The sequence below is a fragment of the Echinococcus granulosus genome (genome assembly GCF_000524195.1).
Source record: "Echinococcus granulosus chromosome Unknown EG_S00001, whole genome shotgun sequence".
Lineage (NCBI taxonomy): Eukaryota > Metazoa > Platyhelminthes > Cestoda > Cyclophyllidea > Taeniidae > Echinococcus > Echinococcus granulosus.
Window position 1 is genome coordinate 1,226,961 of NW_020170381.1, and position 22,036 is coordinate 1,248,996.

The window sequence follows — 22,036 nt, forward strand, 5'->3', positions numbered from 1 at the left end:
TGGACTTTATACCTTGTTGTCGTTTAATGACATCTCCTCGTCGAACCGGAGAACTTGGTGACTTATCTATCTTTTGAACCTTCGAAAGAGGTGAACGCACTCGAGAACCTGTCCTTATATTACTTACGGCAATGGTTTCTTCATCAGGCACAAAGATATCGTAATAGCCAGACCTCGCTCCCATTATACTGCTATCATTCGTGAAAACAGTGGCGCCATTCAGGTTAGCGTTTTCATACACATCTGAAAAAAAGGTAGATGGTTCCGTATTGGGAAGGACAATTAGGTTGCGATACCCGTAGATATCAGGCCGCTTGATTTCCAGCTCAGTAGAGCATGGTGCTAAAAAGTGTGTCACAATATTTAAGTTGTGGCAGTTTTCACCACCAACTTCATTATGTCGAAGGCCAGGTCGAGTCCAAATTTCGCCAAGCCGCCAAGAAAGTTGCTCACCGGTGCCAGTCATGGGTGAGGTTTTAATGCACTTTGTTTGAGAAGATGGCCTACAGCCAGAGTCATGAAGTAGCTGCAGTGTAAGCTCATTCGGAGAGAAGGAAGATATGCGTCCACTTTGGATTGATCTTATAAGGACCTCGGCAACGTAGTCTGCAGCACTATGCACTGCTTTTAAGCCTTGGAGGAATCCTATTTGGTATTCGTAGACAATGCACAAGTGCTGCGCAAATCTATGAATACTAATCTTGCGGTCAGATTCTGTAGTACTTCTGAGGATTGATAAAATACGAGACTGTTCAATATCGTGAAACTGGGGAAAAGGAAGATCATTTGCCTCCAATCTAGGCAAAGACTCATTTGAAAAATCGGGAAAGTGTGGATGAGAAAAATCCGTTTGAGAGCCTATGTCCAAGTTTGAATTTGAATCAGAATTTTCTGAGAGTGGAATTCTTTTACCTGGCAAAATGCGTGTCCAGGAGATACGCATCATAAATGGAGAATTAGTTAAGGAACGTACCTTTGGCGAACGATTTTGATTAACTGATTTTGAAAATAATTTGCCGCGTCGATATACCCCACACTCAAATTCAGGAGTTTTATCGCCCAGCGAAATCTGATCTCCGTCTGAGCTGAGACTTCTGTTTTTCAGATTTCCAGCTTGAGCTCCTGCAGAATGAGGAGACCTCTCTGATGAATGCAGAAATACAGCGGCACTTTTGGAAACGCAAGAAGGATTTGAGATATGTCTCTCCGAAGAAGGACGCAAACCAAGAGATCCAGATGCTTGAAGTTTATGTTCAAAAGATTTTGCTAACCGATTTATAAACCACTTAAGGTGTAGTAACACTTTTGCATGATTAAGTGCAGGGCTGTTCAACATCATTATTAAGTGAAAGGAAAAAAAGAATGGCAAGGAAAATGTGGCTCAGAGAGTTGACCTGATTTTTCCCACTGATTACAACGAAGCGATAACACAAGGATTAGCGGCGGGGACTTACATGACGCGGTAAATACAACGGCTAAATATACAAACAAATTTTTAGTAATATATATTTATCTTTATGAAAGCACAAATTTATGTTTACAAAATATATTTTTCATGTATTTGTTAGTTGACCTTGGTATGCAAAGTAAAGTAGCTTAGGTCGTTTGGTATGCATGACGTTTTGCTTGTTTTCATTTGAGCGGGGGCTGTATTCGGTAGTTCACAGTCGGTCTGCATTTTACTTGATTTTTGAACAGGAACCTTCCGGCGTCCTAATTTATGTTACACAAGGACTGTTATACTTTCACCCAGTAGTAATTGTCACTACGTTCTAATGCGACGTGAACTCGTTTATTTTAAGATCACAATCTATTTTAACCTGCTGAATTTGAGTTTTGGGACTTTCCGCGTAGACTGCATAATCTGTTGCTCATTTTCTTATGCGTTTTGAACATAATACTCAGGAAGGATTTGGTTTTTAATTTTAGTGGGCATCCATAGTTTGGAGAACAATTTCATTATGCTACACTTTTGTGAATTTGTATTCTTTTATCGAAGCGTTCTACACTATGTTGTAGTATTCTGAGATCAATAAATTCATGCATGCTGATGGTTATATTTTCTTCAGGAAATGCCGGCAGCTGTAAAGGTGAAAGTTCTTGCGGCTCGAAACCTTCCAGTGATGGACCGGACATCCTTTCTCACTGATGCTTTTGTTGAGGTTTGTACTTTGTTGTGGTTACTGTAAGGTTCGTCTTGGAAACACCATGTTCAAAACAGAGGTTATTCGGCGTACACTGAATCCCGAGTGGAATTCTGACTGGTTTTGCTTTGAGGTGATTATTCTTAAGTCATTTTAACAAAGTCGTAGCTCAACGAGGAAGCTCTACTCGAGGAAGCGCTCCAAGTTCGCGTACTTGACCATGACACCTACAGCGCTCACGACGCCATTGGTAGAGTGTACGTTGACCTTACGCCACTGCTTCAAACAGAACAGAAGCGCACTCTTAATGGCTGGTTCCCACTGTACGACACCATGCATGGTAACGTGATCACGCTCTCTTTTGTGCTACTATTTGCCTTGCCTAGGCATTCGTGGTGAAATTAATCTCGCAGTACGTGTTGACCTATTCTCCGACGCCTGCAGACAACGATTCTCGTCACTTGGAGTCCGGTTTTTTTTCAGTGAGTGCTATTCATTTGTTTTCTCCCAGCGACATTTCGTTTACTGTTTGGTTATCTGTATTTTTTAACTTTTCTTCATTGCTTCGACATTATCAACGGTGTTTTAAGACTTGTTGCAAAAATTTCACTTATAATAAGTTTTGCCGTCAATGTTTTCCAAGTACTTTGCTGCTTGTCCAGAGTGACTTTTTATCGACTGCTATTTAAGATGAAATTTAGTCGGTGTCACCTTGTAATGATTTTATTTTTATGCACTCCCACTTACATTTTGAAATAAATTGTAATTAATGTCTAAGTGGAATTAGCATGTTAATTCATCTTGTGTCTGATTTAATCTAAAGACTATTACACGTTAGTCACTTTTGTTGAAAGTATTTTGATAGCTTCATTCGCATCAAAATTACCGCATTCTTTGGAGGTTTTTCGTTACACTCAATGTTGGTTTTTTTCATACTAATGTCCTTATTTTTACCCACCAACTAGTGAGCGCAAAATTTTCGTAAATTTTTGCTTGCTTAATATTAGTGCATTTCATTCCTCTTCAACGAAATGTTGTCTGAACTGTAGCCGATCTTTGCTTCTAGTATGTTTATTTTAATGCTATTCCTACCTACTTGTTAAATGATTAGTGTCATGCCAAATAACCGGTTGATCATTTGCGAAGTTCCTCATTTCTTAACACGTACAAAAGACAGTTTAACATTTTTCACCAAGGAAACTATTTGGAATAATTGATGTCAACTGTTTGCCATCCCCTTCTTTCATAGGCTCTTCCATTCCTTCAGGATACAGAGTGATCAGCCTCATCGGTTTTGTCCGAGAATTAGTTATGAACGACGACCCAGAGCATCAGTGGATTGAGAAAATTCGGACCTCAAGAGCTTCCAACGAGGCTCGACAATGCCTTTTCTCGCAGCTAGCGGGTAGGTTCTACTGAGTATCATACTATGCTGCTTCGAGTTATTCATCACTTCAACAATCCCTCATGGCCTTTGGCTGTAGAATTCATTTTTATCTTCTTTATTCCTGATACAATAAACTCTTTACTAACGATTAAAATTTTAAATGCACTTTGTGCCGTTTTTCATGTAAAATACTTTACCCTGTAGTAAGTCCTTTCTTCAGTATTTTTTAACGAAAGGTTATTACTTGGTGGTTTTTATAAGTTTTAATTCAGTGAGCAATGGTAAATTTCGCCCATCTTTACCCTTTTTTGATATGATCCCGAATTTCTCTTGTTGTATTTCTAATATCTCCTCCTTTTCAGGCGAACTACAAAGCAAGTTGAGCCGGAAGGTTCTTAGCTTAGGCGGGAACGCGGTCATTGGGTATGGTTTTTTTCGACATACCTTAATGCTGCCAAAAAATTAAGTGGCCTTCGAAGTTTTGAGATATGGACATTTTCAAATGCTTGTGAATACGTAGTGTACCAAATTAAATAATAAAGCTATGGACCTCATCTACCGCTATACCATCTGCTTCAATCGGGGCGTTGTATTTACCATATCACCTGCAGAACTTGCTTGTTTTTAAGTAGCGTATTTTCTATCTGGCTTCCATTTCAATATATCATTTAAATATGTTGCGTTTCCGACCAGGATTTAGCTGGCATAAATAATCCTCCCTTATGAATTTTTATGCGAGCTTTACTACAGAGTTCAGGTGTGACTTGATTTTTTTGCAACCAATTCACTCAAGCTTTTTGGACTTTGCCTTGATATCCAAGCACTTTACGAAATTGTTTGTTGTGGGTTCAGGTATCGGTTGCACTTTGATCTGGAGGGTGACACAGGAATCGTGGCACGAGCCATTGGAACTGCCGTTCGACTTCAGCGCTCTCCTACCAATAGTCAGCTAAGAATATCGCTGCTGAGGAAGTGAGCGATTCCCTGTAATTTTAACTTCAATGGTAATTCCTGTATTTCTTCGTGCTGTTGGTCGCCGTTTTGAGCAATCTCTGTAATAGTTTACTAAATTGCGATATCTACTTCTTGCTGTGATATGCTCTTGATATTTTCCCGGTTTCAGAGAAAGTTTCATAGGGTTATTTACCATGCCGTCATTTTAACATCATTAAATTGTCGAAGGATGAGTCTTTCAAACTTAACGTGCTTACGATAGAGTGCCGATGTTAACATTCATGTCGCTGTCTACATCCTTTCTCAAAGGAACGCTTGCTTGCGACGTAGAGCTTCTGTTTCTTTTCTCATATAGTTTTCAAATTTTTTTATTGTGGAACTGCATGGCCATAAATGAAAAAATGCTTCCAGCATTATGATGGTTGCCGAAATTGCTAAACTTGGAGCGGAAACTTTTCGTTCATCTTTAATATCTTCAATATTAAGGAGAAGCGTTCAAATAGTTGTAAACACAGGTGCAGGTCTAGCTGTTTTAGTAGTGATAATGCCTTTACCATGAATGGGTAAATTTTTGATGAACCATTTCTGGCAGATTGATTTCCGCTAAACAATCTACCGATATTTCAGAATCTTCCTTATAAACAAATGACTGTAAAACTTATTTCAAAGATTTAATAAACGTTGATAGGTCAAATTGATACTGTGAAGGTGGTGCCTTTGGTATGACACTGATTTCCATGAAGATTTCACTTCTCTTTGTATCTTTTGATCAAATAAATACCCTTTAAGGAAACACTGTGGGCAAATTTGGTGACTAATGATACGAGACTGGCATTACAATAGTGTTGAAACCCAGAAATGAATTAAAGTATGCTCTAGGATTCCATCGATTTTCCTCTCTTTTTTGAAATCATCAGTCTGATATTCTAGTTTCACACTCTCCTCATTTGATCTCAACGCTTAGGATGTTCCTCTTGAAACTTTGTGTTTTACAACTTCTTAAATCTGTATGCATTGTTATTATTTCTATTAACATAGATATTTTTGGTCAATTCACGACAATTGTATTTAAGGACTCGTGTTTTTGGCTGGTTTATGATTATCCTGTCGTGTGGTTTTGCAGAAATTCAGAAAAAGGTGATTCTGAAGTGGAAACAAAAGTACCAGTCCAGGGCGAGAGTGATGCTAAGCCGTATGGTACGTCGCCTAGTACATGGTTTTTAATCGCATATCTCACATGTAGGCTACAGAATATCCCGTTATTTTTGGCGTTTCAAGTGTTTTTTCTTTAGAAAACTTGACCAGGGAGTGATTGAGCGATAAACTTGTGTAGAGTTTGCAAGTAAAGCTTTTTATTTAATCGTCAATCAATATTACAGTTTATAATTTATTTATTCGATAAATTTGACTGGTGCAAATGATGGTACATATCTTTTTTTTCGTAAAAAGTTTATTGGAGTCATGATTTGTGTCCGCTTTTAGTTAGATTGAGGAAGTAGTATGTGTTTGACTTTACCCCTGAATTATCTGTTCCCTGTTTTACTTTTCGATTTCCAGTCAATCCCCCAATTGGCGGGTATGCGTTGTCTTCTCCCAAACCCCTCAATGCTGCAGTATGTTATCTCTAACTTATGCATTTTACGTATTTTACAAATTGCAATGGCTTGTAGCAAATTTCGTTTTCTACTTTGCCCTCGTTTAGTAGCTATAACATCATCTGCAGTTTGGACTACTATTATTCAAATGCCACATTTTGTGCTTGGCAGAACATTTGGGAATAGGGTGATATGCATTGCTTCGGTCCTGCAGTCCTCTTGCTGTTATGCACGAGCACTGTGGTTTGAGAAAATAGTTTCTGCTTAAGATAAGTAGAATGCCTTCTTTTTAGAATCACAAGCGTCATCAATATAGCTTGGCAAACTTATTCATGAGCAACGTCGAAGCTTTGCATTGATTTGACCTTGCAGAATATCTTTTTGGGAAAATCGTCGAATGTTAACATACGAGTTTTTGTGGTGCATGCGGTTGACTTCGCTCATTCTCTGCTTTTAAATATCTTTTATACGCTGTAATTATCCTAACTTCGTAACGGCTTATTTTTAAACTAAATTACTTGTACGTAAACTTCCAATACTTACAAGGAATTGGTTGTTGAATGGTTGAATAAATTGAAAGCTAGCATGGCTTGCTAACTTTTTCATTATGTCTTTTTGCATTCATGATATTACTAAGCATTTTCCAGTCATGCATGGAAGTTACTTTATTCTAATTACTCTTTTAGGAATTCCCTTTCCTTACGATTTCACACCCACCGAGAGGACTTATTCGCCACTTTGGCAGTGTTATTGTTGCAAGATCTGTCAAGCTTTTAGACAAAAATGCAACAGGTTAGCATGCTTTTTTCTGCCTTTTCTGTAGCTTACCGACTTGACTTCTTTTCTGGGTAGCACCTGCGAATGGCGACTTCTTCCTTTCTAATGTTTTCTTTTTTGTTTTTTTTACGCATATTAATATGAAAAGGAGCATTGTCACTCATTAACTTGCTTCCCATTACTCATCATAGTCATATTCTCCTATTGCTTTTACTCATTTCTTGCCATTATTGTAGTTGGCTTGTTCTACGAATCAATATTTTGAGAGCTAAAATTCAGCAATAGTTATAACTTCAAATGCCTTTTTTATCATCATCTTCAGATATACATTAAGCGTTTTTTTCTAAGGTACTCCTTTTGTCTAAGCACATTTCATAAGTTCATTATTTTTCACGGGATATTCTTACAATAACGCACCCTTTTATCAAAGCCACTGTTTTTACTTACTGATGAATTCTTCAACCCCCAAAAGGTTATCGACCACTAAGATATGTGATTTCACTAAGTGCTAATTGCTGGCTAGTTTTTTTATTTTTTGGAAAATGTCAGCCTATTTTCTTGACAAAGGATCTTTGTAATTGCCTTACCTGCCTTTGGTTTGGTCAAATTCTCTTTAGTAAATGCTTCAGTCAATCAGCGCAAGTGTATTTACAATCAAAGCAGTTTAGATGAATTTAATTACACTCTTGTCAATTACCCACACAGTCCTTATCGGCCGGTGTCGTTTGCATTTAGAAAAATTAACAGGTTCAAGTTTAATTGGTAACACTTCGATTTGGCTCATTTTACTCTACAAACGAGCCTTGCCATCCGGGACGAAAATATTCAGCATGACTTGTGAATTCAGAAGCTGTACAAACTTCATGTAAAGGAGCGATTCTCCCATAGAAGTTAGCTCAAACCGTTTGATATTATTTCTGCAGTAACGATTGGGTTCTATAATGTAATTTATTTTAAAACAACAATCATAATTCCCTGGCGAAGTGTTTTTTTTCTGTGGTGCAGAAACTGTAAATTCTCGAGTGGCTTGGTGGCTGGAGCTTCGAACGGAGGCGCTGACACGTATGTACAATGTTGGCTGTGACGCACTCGTCGGCTACCGCGAGGAGTGTACCATCTACGAGGACATCTGTGTACTCTCTGTCTCCGCCACCGCGGTGACGCTCAACCAACTTTGGACCCATTTCTTCGACGTTCCTGGACCCTCTTCCTTTCGGCCCTCGAAATCATCCTCCTTGAGACAAGGCCGGTGCATTTTCTCTCTGTTCCCCTCACCTTGTCATCCTCGAGCATGATGAGTTTCTCAAAAATACCTTAAGGCGACCATTTTGTCTCTACTCCATTGAATATTTAGCTACCGATCATAGAATTTATTGGAACTTTGGCGTTCGTGCAATTGATCTAAACGCACAAATTTTTCATTGATACACTCCTATTTTTAGCTGAATGATGTTCCGGTTTCGTTCTTCATTCCGTCTATGGCCAGACTTACGGCAAATCTATGTTGAATCTAATTTTATCTTTGACATAAGTCACGGCTCATAATTTGTATACATACTTTTGGAAGCTTCAGTTTTTGAAGCTCGATTTTACTTAAAGTCTAATTCTCTTGTAATTAACAGTGATATATATACCTAGATGGGTTTTATTATTTGAACATTAAACCAATTATCGTCATCGACACCAGTGCAGCCACTTAATTTTCCCTCCATCTTTTTCATATCGTCTCGGTGCAGGTATTGGTGTAAATTATCATCCAGAATAGAAATAAAGACGCCAGTAAACACAAAATTAGCCCAGATGAATTGCACTTCATTTCATAAATATAGTTTTGTCCACATCGCAACGTGATCCCATTTATCTGTTCACGTCATCATCTCGTTGTTTTATAGCCTTTACTAATTGCATCTCCAACACCATCCTCAATCGTTATTATTTAAAACACCTTGTTTGGGCCGTGTGCTTTGCAAATAGCCTGCAAATTGGCGCTCTCAGACAAACGTCAATGTGGTCTATCTGCACGTTCAAGTATGAGTTGAGGGGATTGGGTACGCAGTTTCTAGGACAAATGTTTAAAACCCGTATTTCATTCCAAAGCTGCACCTAAAAAAACTCACCACTGGAGAATTTCATTTTTTTTAATTAAGTGGACCTATAATTTAGTCGGTTAGATCATTAGCGTTACGCAGCACGATGCCAAATATCGTTTTAATCCAGATTTGCGGGATAGTGATACGTAATTCATGCAAGTGAAAGCGGTTTCTGTATCAAACGAAATCTTTTTTGTTGTTATTTCAGATTCACCAAGTAGAGTGGCGGACATTATTCAGAATGAACGCGACCACGTCACTGATATACCCAGCGGTCTTCCTGTCTCTCCCAATCCTAAAGGGGTCGCAGACAATTCTCCTTGGACATGCTCAAAGTAATTAATTGGTCTTAGTTTTTCTGACCTGAAAAATAATCCATTTTGAAGTTTTACTTGATCTTGAGGGGTTTAACACTTGCATCTCAACTTATCTGAGAACCCGACTTTTGTTCTAGCATTTACTTTGTAGTGTAGATTAGTTATTTTGACCATTTAGGTTTGTCCGGCTCCATTTTCGCACCCATTGCTAACTTGTAGCAAACAACATTGATCGTGCGTAACGGACGAGGTCCGTAGTTTGACGCTAATTTTAGTTACGATTGCAGTGTTTGTCACATACCATCACTAAATCAGGCTCTGCCGCCCAATAAATCAATGCGATGCCGAGTGTGCCGAGTGGCTTTTGTCCCCGAATTTCTCCTCTCCACGACGGATTTTCCTCCTGAATTGTCTGTCGTCGGTAGACCATCATTCATTCAGGTTGGGTACGTAGTTTACATCACACATTCCTATAAAATCTTCGTTAAACTAAGCTTACTTTTTGTGTGTGCGGACTTTTGCTGAACTCTTAGCAAACAAGCGGTATCATAATGGTGCGTTCACACTAAAGATATATGAGTTCACTTTATTTGTTGTTTCAGGATCCCAAATAGATTATGTGGTCCTTATTTCCGTTAAGTTCCACTCCTTCACTTTCGCTTGGTTCGAAAACCAGGGATCAAGTGCTTAGTATGCAGACTATAGCACTTGTGAAAGTGCCCCTCCTCTCAAATGATTTTTTAAACACTGTAGTTTGAGTCGCTCAAAAAAAGTGGAGAAGGGCGAGTCGGCTGCTCGAGAAATCAGTGAGGTATGCTTTTCTCTTATTTATAACCCAGTCTGTTAGCTGCTTCCTTACATCGAATACGAACTTCACTACCGACTCTTACAAAAACTGAGGGTAGGTATAACCGTTGACAGTGGCGATCTTTTAGTTGCGAGGGATGAATGCCATTTTTGGACTTTCTCTTCAGTTGGCTATTGGTGAGGATTTAGTAGTCGTACTAGCGGTACGCCACTCGCTTATCCTCCTTAAATTTTCTACCGGTAATTATAAGCAGTAAATCCATCTTTTATTGTTAGACTGGTACTGGAGTCTGTATTCCAGCGCTTCCATCTGCACAACTCCCAAAGGTGTGCCCTGTGAGTGGAGTAAGTGAAGTTTGCTGCGTCTTGACTTTTTCTTCATCGTTACTTTTTAATGGAAAAAGGATTCTTTTAGAACCTCAGCACCCTACATACCGATCTATTGCGTAACTTAAGGACTTTCAACGACAGATGCTGCGTGCTATTTGGAATCCCAAAAGTAATATTTTGCCATTATCGAGCTTATTTTAATCAAAGCACAGTTTATTTTACAAAGCAATGCACAACAATCACACAATTGAACACACTTTCACTAAAACAGGTCGCCTATTTTATATTTAAAATTTGGTTTAGGATTCTGCATAAAGCTAGTTTCAGATTGCGAAGATTCATATTTTTAAATGGATATTGGTTGGCCTTCATATATTTCTAATCCTCTACTAAGGAAGCTCATGGATCATTGCAAATTGAACGGGAAAACGGTTACAGCGACCCCTTTGATTCGTTGGAAGGGGGAGTCAAAGCAGGCAAGGAGGAGGAGGTGGTGGCGACAGCTGTAACTAAAAGAAGCGGAATCATCGTTCCAAATGATTCTGTAACGAACGAAAAAGACCATAGTGAACATGCGAGTACCTACTTTGTGGATGCTCGGGAACCGGAGCCGGAGGAATTGAATTCTCTCCTTAGTGATCCGCTCCCACCACCTGGTTAGTCGGTCTTCAAATGCATTTTGTCAGTTTTTTACCACGTTTGTTCATTACATAAAAACTCGTGTCTTTTGATCACCGTCTCCTTTTGTAATATACTAACACATTGGATCCGTTTTCAACGATACCCTTCTTATAGGGCTTCTATTCTCGACAACGGATTATCTCCCAAATGACGAAAGTTTTGCTTGGCTTGTCAAGATTAAACGAGAACAAAGTGATTGCGCCTCCAACAGTTTCTCCTGGCGACGTCTTTATTCATTTGTAAAAGTTCACACCATTCAAACCCTAAAAGCGGATGACGCACTGGGCTCAATGCTCTTATGCTACTCGAATAGTGGTCCACTAGTCGGTGATATCTCTCTACCCATTCTCCACTCCTCAACCTCATTTGACTCTACGCTGAATGCTCCCTTGGTCAATAAGTGCATGGCCAAGTGCCTGCGTGATTGCAACCAGCTTACATGGTTTCACTTCCGCTGTGTCATGCCCTGTGCCATCACCTCTCTCAGGTACCGTCTAACCGTCGTTGACGACGATGTTGTGCAAATAATTTGCAGTGGAGTAGCACTTTCTCTTTCAAATGAAGAATCTGCTTCATGCAAAAACATTTCTTTAGGAGTGCTTAAGGCTGAGGGTCAGAAATTGTCGGTTAGCAATACACGTAGAAGTCTATTTAACAGACCCAAGGGTTTTCGGTCGGTCCCCGTGATGGAGCCCAAAACAATCAGTCAAGCGAGCGAATTTGAAAGCAACTATCCTGAACAATCTGCTGGGAAAAGCTCCAATAAAAAGGCTAAGTGGTGGAAACCCTTTTCCAAAGATTCATCCGCCAATCGCTCGGTATGTGAAAGCACTAGTTCCGCACAATTTGTCCACTTCCTGTGTCTGCCGATCGTGTAATCACATTAAGACTCTCCTAATCATAAGCTCTATTCGATAGGAAGCCTCGACTTCTGCCAAATTTTCCGACGGCCTAAACGATCGCCCGAACGCTCATAGTGGCTTCGATACATCCGAAGGAAAGTGCATTCTTACACCTTCTCCCAAACTCCTCGACTGCGAAGGAACACACTACTTGGGCAGCTACTCTTTCTTTTTTGTTCGGGAAACCAACGATCTGAGGGAGGTAAGCTCTATTACATCCAAACTTAATCGATCTGATGGAATCGACTTAGTCAACCAGTTTTGAATAACAGATAGGAATAAAATGGGTTCTGGCATCGCTGAGACGTGTATATACCCTGCTCCGATTAAAACATCCCTCGCCACTACACATTTGATGTAGCCGACAAATAGAATGCATCTTTGGAAAAGACTGGTTCCCAAATTCCGTAAAACTATTTTCAAAGCTACTTTAATGGAGACAATGTGAAATCTGACTCTCTTTTGTTTCAGATGGGTGGACTGAGGTGTTTTATTCATGCAGCTGTGATGGAAGCCCAAGCAGTAGCGGCAGCACACACTGTAGGACTTGGGGGAAATGCATTGCTTTCGTACCAGATCACTGACTTGCTGATCACACGACCAGCCTCGCGGAACCAGGCCCAGTGCCTCGTAAACTTATGCGGTGATATGGCTCGGACCAGTGCGAATTGACCTACCCACCCTGCTTCATTCTATTTCCAAGTGAATTGTGGCTATATTGATCTGCCCTGAAAAATTGTCGCCGCGTATTTACACTTATAAAAAAGGAAAATAAAGAAAGTAGATAAGCCATCTAACGGTATTTTACATATGTGTGAGGAATGTCTCGGTTTGCGGAAGTTGCTGTACGCAAAGTATTCCACGGAATCTATCCAACAGTTGGCCCTCCACTTCTTGGGATATGGTTTTCTGTGACACAGGATCAACCAACTCCCATTTGTCAAGCGTTGCAGCGTGTATGCTAAGACTCAAGTAAACTGGGCAGCCTAAACGTTTCGACAGACGCCTGGCCAGGGTTGTTTCTGGAGTGCTTCGGACCGATGGGAACAACGAGTTCTCGCAATAGAGAGACGAGGCACGCACTAGTCCAATTGGGCTTGGAATGCTTACAGAAATGCCTGAGGTATAAAAATACAACATCAGTTACCAGAAAATTGATTGGTGGAGTCCCCGATCCAAAAGAAGTAGGAGCAGTTAAGTTTCATGGTTAGCGCCTTTAAGCGAAGCATTGCACTAATAGGACCTACTTCCAAGTCATGGAATTGAATGCTAAAAACTTGGTTGTCCTGCAAATCAGCTATTTCGAGAACCACGTACCACACATGTGCACTCGACCATTTTCAAATTACACACGAATTTGGGGAAGGTGCGCGACAAATGGTCTGAACGAAATGCACAATTGATGAGAGTAGAATGGGGAGAAAATATGGTTACTATAGTTAAAATTTGCGGCTTTTTCAGGCAAGAAATTTTATTTAAGAAGGGTAACAAAAATCTTTTTGCAGAAATAGCCTCGATTAAGCAAAGTATGTACATTAGTCAGATACATCTAGAAAAGTACTGACACAATTCTATCTTTGCCTAGCTTCTTTCTTTCGTTGCACAAGCACCTTGGATCTCGCTCCTAAATTTTCACTTTGTGGTATCCATTTATTTGGTCTTTGCCAAAGGTTTGTGGGCGAAGCTACTACTACCCAAATGTGATGACTTCTTTTGGCATCATTAATGACCTAGAGCTCTATATTCATAATTTTTGGGTTAAAAAATTGTTACAAGATAATTAATGTGCGGTCGAAAACCAGATCTCCTCCAGAATCAGAACTTCCTACTCCTTTAGAATTGTTTTTGTTGCAATTTTGCGAAAAATTGCAATGTTAGCAAAGTATGAATGCATCATTTGGATACTTTGTAACCGTGAGCTCATTTATATTTGCTCCGCAGTTTTAGTGGTTTGTGTTCGCTTCAGGCGGTAAGGCCGCTCGAATTTAGCTGATTTGTCAAAAGAACATCTTGCTTTCTCCTAAAAATGTCAAAAGAGTTTTCCGTCTATGTTCATTTAGCAAATGGAGATTTTTCTGGAGACGAAAGAAGACATAATACTCATACAGAATATTTTCGCTCTCGTACGGAAGGCCTAGGAGCTACCGATATGGCCTAGAGGCCAGTCTGCTCGACGAAGGATCATTGGCGGTGCGTTTAATTACTTCATTACCGAAGTCGAATTAAACAAAAAACTAATGTTTTACACTTGGAAGAAATCACGGACTAGTTCCCTTCTAACCTCTAAAAATCTCTTACATTCGACCATTTTTGTGCACAAAGTGTTTTTTTCTCTTAAATCTTCACATTTCAAATCTATGAAACCAGAAATAGAAGCTTTGAGCACGGAAAATTTTGCAGCACTTCCTTCCTGCGGCATGGTCTATTAACCAGGATGAGATCTTTCCGACTTCCCTGTACGTTAGTGACATATGGTTTTTCACGTTTTTTTTGCCTTGTTATGACTCACGCGCATACTAGGGTGCTTGACTTCTGTTGAAACTGGGTGTTAAAGGTGGTACATGTCTATACGAGTGCACCTTTTAAGTAGCAAGCAAATAGGCTAGATCAATCTTGTGAACGGCATCATCGATTTTTGAGGGACAATGCACCATAATTTCAGAGCAAAATTTTAGCTATCCGTAAAATCCTACATTTCCTTACAAACAAATTTCTCAATCTAATGGCCTGGAATTGGAGACAGGACAGGGGGTTGTGACAGTATCACACACAATGTTAAATTCTAGTGTAGTTGCTTTTATAGCTGGCCAAACAGCTTATGTTAGTACTTTGTTGACCCATTGTAAAAGTGGCATTCTCAGCATTGTGTATTGGGCTTCTTTTTCCATTTTTGAGTTTTTTTGAAGGCTTTAAATTGAGATTTTTATTTAGTGTATGAGTTTTCTTAAACTTCCCCTAAGAAGTGGAAAATTGCAAGCTTTTTCAATTAAAACACGGTTAGTTTAGAATAAATACGCTGAACCCTAAAGGGTTACGCTTTACTTCGATGGCATCATTATAATTGACCTTTCAGATTTTTTGGAGACACTCATTGCATTTACCATCATTCGATTTTTCGTTATGGGATTGGTTTTTTAGTTTGTTTAAAGTTGTGAACAAGCGTCACTTAAGTGGTCGCGCTAATGACGGACGGCTGTCCTTTCAATGATGTCGAAAAGGTTTTTCGCTTGTCATCACTATCGTGCCATGAGGAGGAAGTACCGACCTCTCGTTGGGAGGAATTAGCATCAAGTATTTGTGATTTATTTGTTAGATCCAGAATAATGGACGTCGAAACAATTTCTCCTCGACTTCTTACCCGGCTTTTCGTAGTCATTTTTGGGTGCCTAGGAAATGATATTTCAACAAGAAAAATAACCAACTGCAATGCACAGCTCACAACATTGGCTCAAGAATTACTTGATTCTTTAATAACCTCCTTTGGGGTTATTAACGCTGGTGGTCTCTTGGCTATGAATCTTCGCGAAGGCTCGGCGGAGGTTCCATTGTTTGATCTTATTTTACGTGAAAGTGCTCATTGTATCGCTCGTCTCTGCGATGACTCAGGTGGTGATTCACTGAGCAGGGGGCCTCTTTTTCGTGATGCACTTATTTGGGCAACTAACCTAGTTAATTTTCCTGTTTTACGCGATGGTCAACAATTAGCTATTTTGCACCCACTGGGCCTTCAGTTGGTTGAGGATTACCGATGTCAGCTTAAAATGCTTGGTCTCAAAATGCTTATACATCTAGCTCAAGAGGCTGTGGTGGCATCTTGGCGAACGACAGGTCGTGCCGAGGCAACGCTGGAAGCATTGACTTGCCAGCGTTCTATCCATTCCGGGAGTGCGGTGGGCTTCTATGTGAATTGTCGATAAGTTGGTCTGTGTACTCATGCTGATTAACTTTCTTTTTGCAGCAACTCGCAGAGCTGACGTACAACTGTATTTCTGCATTTATGTCCGTACTCGAGCCTACTCTTCAGAAAAGTTGGGATTCCAAATTTGTGGACATTCTTCTATGCGATCTAGCTCTTGAGACTTCTCTTGACAAAAGAATAATACTTTTGAGGCACATTTCAAAGTCAATCGACGGCTTGGGTCAGGAACTGCTGGTTCACTCAAAGCGACTACTAAAAGCTGCGGAACTGGTTTTGCTAGCCCCCCGTGCACCTCCATACGTGAGTAACTCTCCTCATCTGAGGCTGTCGTTTTTCTGTTCAGTCATCTAATCATGTTTTCTATTTCCCATTCACCTTTAGAAGAGAGAGATTTATTCGCAAGAGCACGAATCCTTCCTTCTACAGCTAAATATTCTAAAGAAATATGTTGACTTGGTCGCCGGTCATCTTCACCCAGATATTGTCCCAATGATTCTACCACTGATAGTTGCTTTTGTTGACTTAGAGTGGAGCAGGAAAGAGGTTGACTCTATTTCCTCCTCCATAGAGAATATGACCCATGTTATAGTTGCAATCTTCGGCAAGCTAGCTGCTGCCGATGGTATAGCGTTTCGTGACACACTTAGCACATGCTTCGAACTGTTTCCATCCATCAAGCCTATCCTATGTACATCCACTTTTGCATGTTTGTGTCAAATATAAAACTTTTTAAGGAAAACTACTTTGTCTACTAGAAAACAACACGTTTAAGATGCAACAGGTCTATTCATATTGAACGTATCTACACAGACGAGCAGAGTTATGGGGCTAGAATATGGACCTCTCTCGGAACGGCACGCCCAAGTAGAATCGATCGAAGGAGAAACGGGTTAAGTCTATTGACTTGTAGTGTCGGTAGTGAACGAGTTCAGCTACGGCGCGACCGATAGGCACTGCATGTTGAATACCAAGACCTGACGAACCAGTTGCTAGGATCATATTGTATAGGTAGGGGTGCTGACCGATGATAGGACTTTGATCGATCGGATTATAGTCATTGAAGCATGACCATGCAGACTGAATGCGTGCTGATGCCATTGCAGGGATTCGTTTTGCAAGCCGCGGCTGAATCTCCTCGTTATACTCAGTGTAATCCACACTTAAATCGTCAGATTCAGCCTGGAGAGGACCCAGAACTGCACAATGAGAGTGTGATACAGTGTTTACAAGAGTGAACAGCATGACAGCTCATTCTCTCGGATGGGCCAGAGCCCTGTCGACAATAATCTATTTTGGAAATGAATAATTAGCTGTTAAATAGAAAGGAGAGCATAAAGTTATCCTTAAAAGTTTATGGAATGAACCTAAAATCAAAAACCGTCGCGGCAGATGTAGGCAAAGATAAACTCATGTGAATAATTGAGACGCACAGTTTTGCCCTCGCGGGGTTGGGTGGGGTTCATGCAGACAGCGAAGTCACCTGAAAGGCCCTGACGCTGAAGCATAAGACCGGAGGAGTCAAGAACGACCGGAGCGTCGATACCGGGGAAGTGCCTGGAAGATTGGGAATAATCCGGACGCACAATGAAGATATTCTGCTTCCTAAAAAGTGTGCGGGTAAGTGCATCTGGATGATAATCAAGCAGTATACGAGAGGAAATACGCTAATTTCTAATAATATTCTAAACAGAAGCTGGTAGTTTTACTGTTTTCACTCTTTTAAAAAGGGTAAAATGAAATTAGTACAGTATAGTACAATTCCACACCGCTTTTGAACGGGCAAAGGGGGAACCTCTTCCTGCACTCCTGCCATAGCCATTTTCATGATCTCACTGGACCATGCGCCCGCACAATTGACGACTGTGTAGAAGGCGATTTTCTCGACGCCACCAAAGGGCGTCCTGACTATCACTTCGCTGAGGCGAGGAGCATTCAGAGGAGCACGCTTGGGCCTATCCAGGAAGCATGTTCGCGTTAGTCCCTTGAAGTACGTGAAGCCCTGCACCTGCCCCACAACATAGTTCGCACCAAACACATGAGCTTTGTTTCGGAGCCGACGCACCAATAGCCAGGGATCAAACCAACCCTCGTTTCTATCGCCTATTTATATTAAACAACAGCATGTTGACATCACGCACTAGTCAAATTAATCACTAAAAAAATGAAATTCAGAGTACTGTTTAATCCCATCAAAAATAAAAGCTAAAAGTAATTATGTAAGGATAAGGCTGACCGTATGATGCCAAATGAACATCGCCCACATTGAGCCAGGGCCATCGCGCCTCAACTTCATTTGGTGTCATCAAGCGGTTGGGTAGTTCAAGCGCCCTAGACCGTATGACTTGCAAAATGATGACCTACGCCTGCAAGCGATAATTTTCCTCCATTTGTTTGCACTTGTTTTTATCTGCTAGGATAAGGTGCCCGTGCGGATTGAAGTTTATATCCGCATTGTCATCTTCTAAGCAAGACAATGAAAATAGGTGGGAAGAAAGTTAAAATATCCCGCATAGTACTGTATTTCAAAGAAGTTTATCAGCACTCTTAGCACTGTCTACCGTACAGTGGACTGCGCAGGTCATTTGAAGTTTCAAAAGCTGTCACTTACGTGAAACGGAGAGTTGTTCATTGATATCGCGCAAGAATTCGGCTGTGAAAAGAGACATCTGAATGTTTTCAGGCTCTGAAAATTGCGTGCGAAGATTACCCAGTCCTAATAAACTGGATGAATGCGACAAACTGGGATCACGTTCAATTACAGTTACTGTGGTTTTGGACAGATACCGGATCCAAAATGCCACAGACCAACCAACAACTCCACCGCCAATCACGACAACATCAGATTGCTTGGGAATTCGATCTTCACGATCTACAATCGAAAGTAATGAGATTATGGCCAGAATTTCTACACAAATAGGCCTACATTGAAAGCCTGGCTGTTCAAACCGGTAGGTGCTTAATGATGACGGTACCGAAGAGGAAAAACGACGATGGCAACAGCCCCAGAGTCTTGCAAGTCGAGAAGTGGTACAATGCATCGGAAATCAACAAGAAGATCCTGAAAGAGGAAAATAAGCCAGACTGTCCCTTGTCAGATGTAAGGAGAAAACCAAACAAGTAAATATAGAGACCGAGTTACGGAACATATACTAGTGAAAATTAAGTCCATAGTATAGAGACTGAAAAATCAAGCGCAATACTACCAAGAATGCCGCTAATTTAAGGCGCCATCCATAAAGGCATTAGCTTTGTAACGGCTGGTGGTAAAAGATTTAATCGAAGCTCAGTGTGATAGTGGTAGCAGCAAATACATGGCACATTGAACTAGATAACTAAGTAACGTTTGTCTGAGGTATATGACTCGTCAGGGCATGTTTCGGAGATTCTATCCTACCTACAAAATTGTGGAGCAAATTAGTAGGCGACAGAAGTTACTCCCATTGAGCTCGTAGGCCCAATGCTACATTACTAAGCTAAAAATGGCCCTAGGTGTTCAATATTATTTCAATAGACGACCTTGAGCAGAAAGAGTGAAATTTTGACTGAAACACAGTTTTAGAACTCCCAGAAATGTGGGTGTTTTGGGAGTTTTTATAGCAGGTTATACTTTTAAAACTTAAATCTGCAAATAAGTGGCAAAAGTACCTGATATCTAGCTATAATTCGAATTGGCGGTAGTAAGGGTCTGTAAAATTGCACACCAAAACTTTTGCAGAAAGAGTTCCAGAACATGATTTTGGTTTCAAAGTCACATTGCGCATTATTTTTCATACTACTATCTGGTGCAATTCAGTACGCACGCCTGGCATTTTTGAGTAGCTACAATTCTAGGCCTATTAAATTGATGTGTAAAGACTGGGACTGACAAATTTCCTAACATATTTGGACAAAAAAGTGGACACTTGTAATGAGTTTACTTTGTAATCTGCTACCTATACCAAGGCTTGTAAATCAATCACTTTTATAGTCTGTTGACACTTTGGAGAAATTGGCTTTAATTTCATTTCCAACAGGAACCAACATGTTATCCCAGACTATCAACAGATCTGCTTGAGTATATGCTCTAAACCAAATCTGATTCACATTTTGGTGAGGTCCAGAATATTTTCAGTTTATTTTCGCTTCATTAATTACATTAACCACAATTGAATGACCTACACGAAAGGTCACGCAGGTGGCTATATAGGGTGTTGCTCTTGGTGTTCGAGCGATTCGAGTGATTTTTGCTTTTACGGAAATGGATTTTGCTACGGCAGCCGCAGAGGTGCAGACGTTGCCTTATTGTTCGGATGATGACAAACTATATCTCTATGGCCTATACAAACAGGCAACCGTTGGAGACGTAAACACAGGTATTACATACTCTTTTGTATGTAATCGTACGTTTAGCTAAACCTGGTATGCTCGATGTGAAGGGGAAGGCTAAGTGGGAGGCCTGGAATGGGAGGAAAGGTTAAATTCCGCTAGTTGTGTAATTTTTTTGTTTAGGTATGTCTCGATCGGAAGCGGAGCAAGAATATGTAAAGAAGGTTCAAGCGTTGTTGGCTAGTACGAAGTAATGTCGTATGCATAATATACAGACTTTAATGCGGTTCTTTCTGTTATGTAATTTTGTGGGGTCTATCTGTTGGCATAAATTAGACGAAAAATTCTTAGTGCTGTGATAGAAGGGCTTCCGGATTCCCAGTTATCTCCTCCTGTACCTAGATTAGGGTTAAGAATGCCGCGTCGTATTCATGATGTTGGTGATGATACGGTGGTGGGGATGTGGTCCGCAACTCTTCCGCCTTGCGTAACGCAAGGTTTGCTGAGTTACGCATTTCCGAGTCCTTTTTAGATGTGAAGGCGATGATATTGGTATAGACGAATTCGAGGCCGTTTGGCACTTATCGCAATTGTTGTATTCTCCAGCATAGTGGGACTTGTCTTCCAGTGGTCGGAAGGCGATAGAGATGTATTTAAATCATGGTGATTCTTTTTTATAAAATCAATCGTTAGGGAGTAGGCTACATTTGGGTGTCATGAACAGTCTTGGCGTTGTAGCTGTGGACGTGTGGATTGTTGCAGTCTCTCATGCTGAATACCACTGGTGTCGTATTACCACCAAGGAGTACAGCGTACACGTAGGCTGACTTATTTGTAACGTGGAATTGGCCGTGGGTCTACTTGCTTAAATTAGCCGGCGGTTACGTGGACAACACTGTGTCTGAGGTACGCTCTGTGCTTTGCACTTGCACTGTTTCAGATCCTGATCTTGTATTGAAACAAGGTGCAGGTTCTGGGGTAGATTGGTTATACTAATGGGCAGCTCCGCCTCACTTCAAGGATCTCTATTGATTCATGCAAGATTTCGCCTACTTACTCTTCAGGTATTTCTAACAAGCCCAATCTTAATTTTGCGCCAATTGCTATATACTGCCTGCCAGGAAGGCAGTGATTCATGAAGACAGATGCCTTGAACTCATATGACCCTTTTGAATCAACTTGTCTGTTATTAAAGCAGTCGCTTGTTTGGTTGCCTAGGCAAGCAATTGGTTTAATCAGAGAGATTTCAAATAAAATCTTTATGACTTACGACGACCTTTGTAAAAGTAAACTTGTAGAATCAAGAATGCAGAACTACCATCTCTCTTGATTCATGACCAACCAAACATAGGAATCTATAAATTCTTTTATGAAACGTAGCAAAGTGTCGTCATTTACTCGACGATCCTTATTTTCGGCTAAATTTTACGATAGAGAATATGACCACAAAGTGGCTTTTACTAGGAAAGTGTGAAAGTCTGTCTATACATAAGTACCTTTGAAATATAACAAATAGTGAAGCAAATTATGTTATCGACGTTTAAAGTGCAGTAATACTGAGCCGGGATGGGCCATTGACCCTGTTCGGGGATACTCTCTGAGTGATTTCGCCAATGGTATGTATCACTGATGTCTTTGACAGGTGATGGTTCAGGTCTGCGCAACCCACGACACGCGTTGAATAGACGTTGGAATTTAATGCAACACATGAATTATTGGAATTACTGTTGGTGGACAAATGTGACCAATCACCGCAGCAGCCCCATTTCTAATTTTTTTTTTAATGTATAGGCATGAATGAACCCCAAAATACGAATTACCTTACATC

General features: G+C 40.4%; 5 protein-coding genes across 5 annotated transcripts in view; 3 read left to right on the forward strand and 2 right to left on the reverse strand. All coding sequences in view use genetic code 11, as the record gives it.

The window, feature by feature from the left end:
• The window catches only part of EGR_00143 (hypothetical protein), a gene marked incomplete at both ends in the record, with an annotated part of 2,407 nt that extends 1,464 nt beyond the window's left edge, over positions 1-943 (reverse strand). Inside the window, 2 exons of the mRNA XM_024489392.1 lie at positions 13-79; positions 128-943. Of these exons, the coding sequence (XP_024356070.1) occupies positions 13-79; positions 128-943 (883 nt within the window). The remainder of the gene's footprint in view (positions 1-12; positions 80-127) is intronic.
• Positions 944-1,146: 203 nt separating this feature from the next.
• On the forward strand, positions 1,147-12,656 carry EGR_00144 (hypothetical protein; the record flags this gene model as incomplete). Its single annotated transcript, XM_024489393.1, has 23 exons — positions 1,147-1,245; positions 2,070-2,162; positions 2,191-2,277; positions 2,313-2,484; positions 2,531-2,626; positions 3,394-3,549; positions 3,894-3,954; positions 4,384-4,503; positions 5,609-5,682; positions 6,043-6,098; positions 6,767-6,872; positions 7,863-8,106; positions 9,169-9,282; positions 9,540-9,710; positions 10,018-10,075; positions 10,112-10,165; positions 10,200-10,274; positions 10,348-10,416; positions 10,487-10,570; positions 10,796-11,057; positions 11,197-11,900; positions 12,001-12,242; positions 12,410-12,656. The coding sequence occupies 23 exons, from the start codon at positions 1,147-1,149 to the stop codon at positions 12,654-12,656; spliced, it is 3,444 nt and encodes a 1,147-aa protein (XP_024356071.1).
• A 2,510-nt stretch (positions 12,657-15,166) lies between these two features.
• Positions 15,167-16,626, forward strand: EGR_00145 (hypothetical protein; the record flags this gene model as incomplete). The annotated part of the gene is made up of 3 exons (XM_024489394.1): positions 15,167-15,874; positions 15,943-16,203; positions 16,285-16,626. 3 exons carry the CDS (start codon positions 15,167-15,169, stop codon positions 16,624-16,626), a joined length of 1,311 nt encoding a protein of 436 aa, XP_024356072.1.
• Positions 16,627-16,731: 105 nt separating this feature from the next.
• EGR_00146 (FAD-dependent oxidoreductase domain-containing protein) lies at positions 16,732-18,941 on the reverse strand (the record flags this gene model as incomplete). The annotated part of the gene is made up of 7 exons (XM_024489395.1): positions 16,732-17,082; positions 17,334-17,505; positions 17,670-18,003; positions 18,137-18,231; positions 18,265-18,364; positions 18,512-18,772; positions 18,827-18,941. 7 exons carry the CDS (start codon positions 18,939-18,941, stop codon positions 16,732-16,734), a joined length of 1,428 nt encoding a protein of 475 aa, XP_024356073.1.
• Positions 18,942-20,140: 1,199 nt separating this feature from the next.
• On the forward strand, positions 20,141-20,462 carry EGR_00147 (Acyl-CoA-binding protein; the record flags this gene model as incomplete). Its single annotated transcript, XM_024489396.1, has 3 exons — positions 20,141-20,255; positions 20,293-20,355; positions 20,392-20,462. 3 exons carry the CDS (start codon positions 20,141-20,143, stop codon positions 20,460-20,462), a joined length of 249 nt encoding a protein of 82 aa, XP_024356074.1.
• Positions 20,463-22,036: the final 1,574 nt, after the last annotated feature.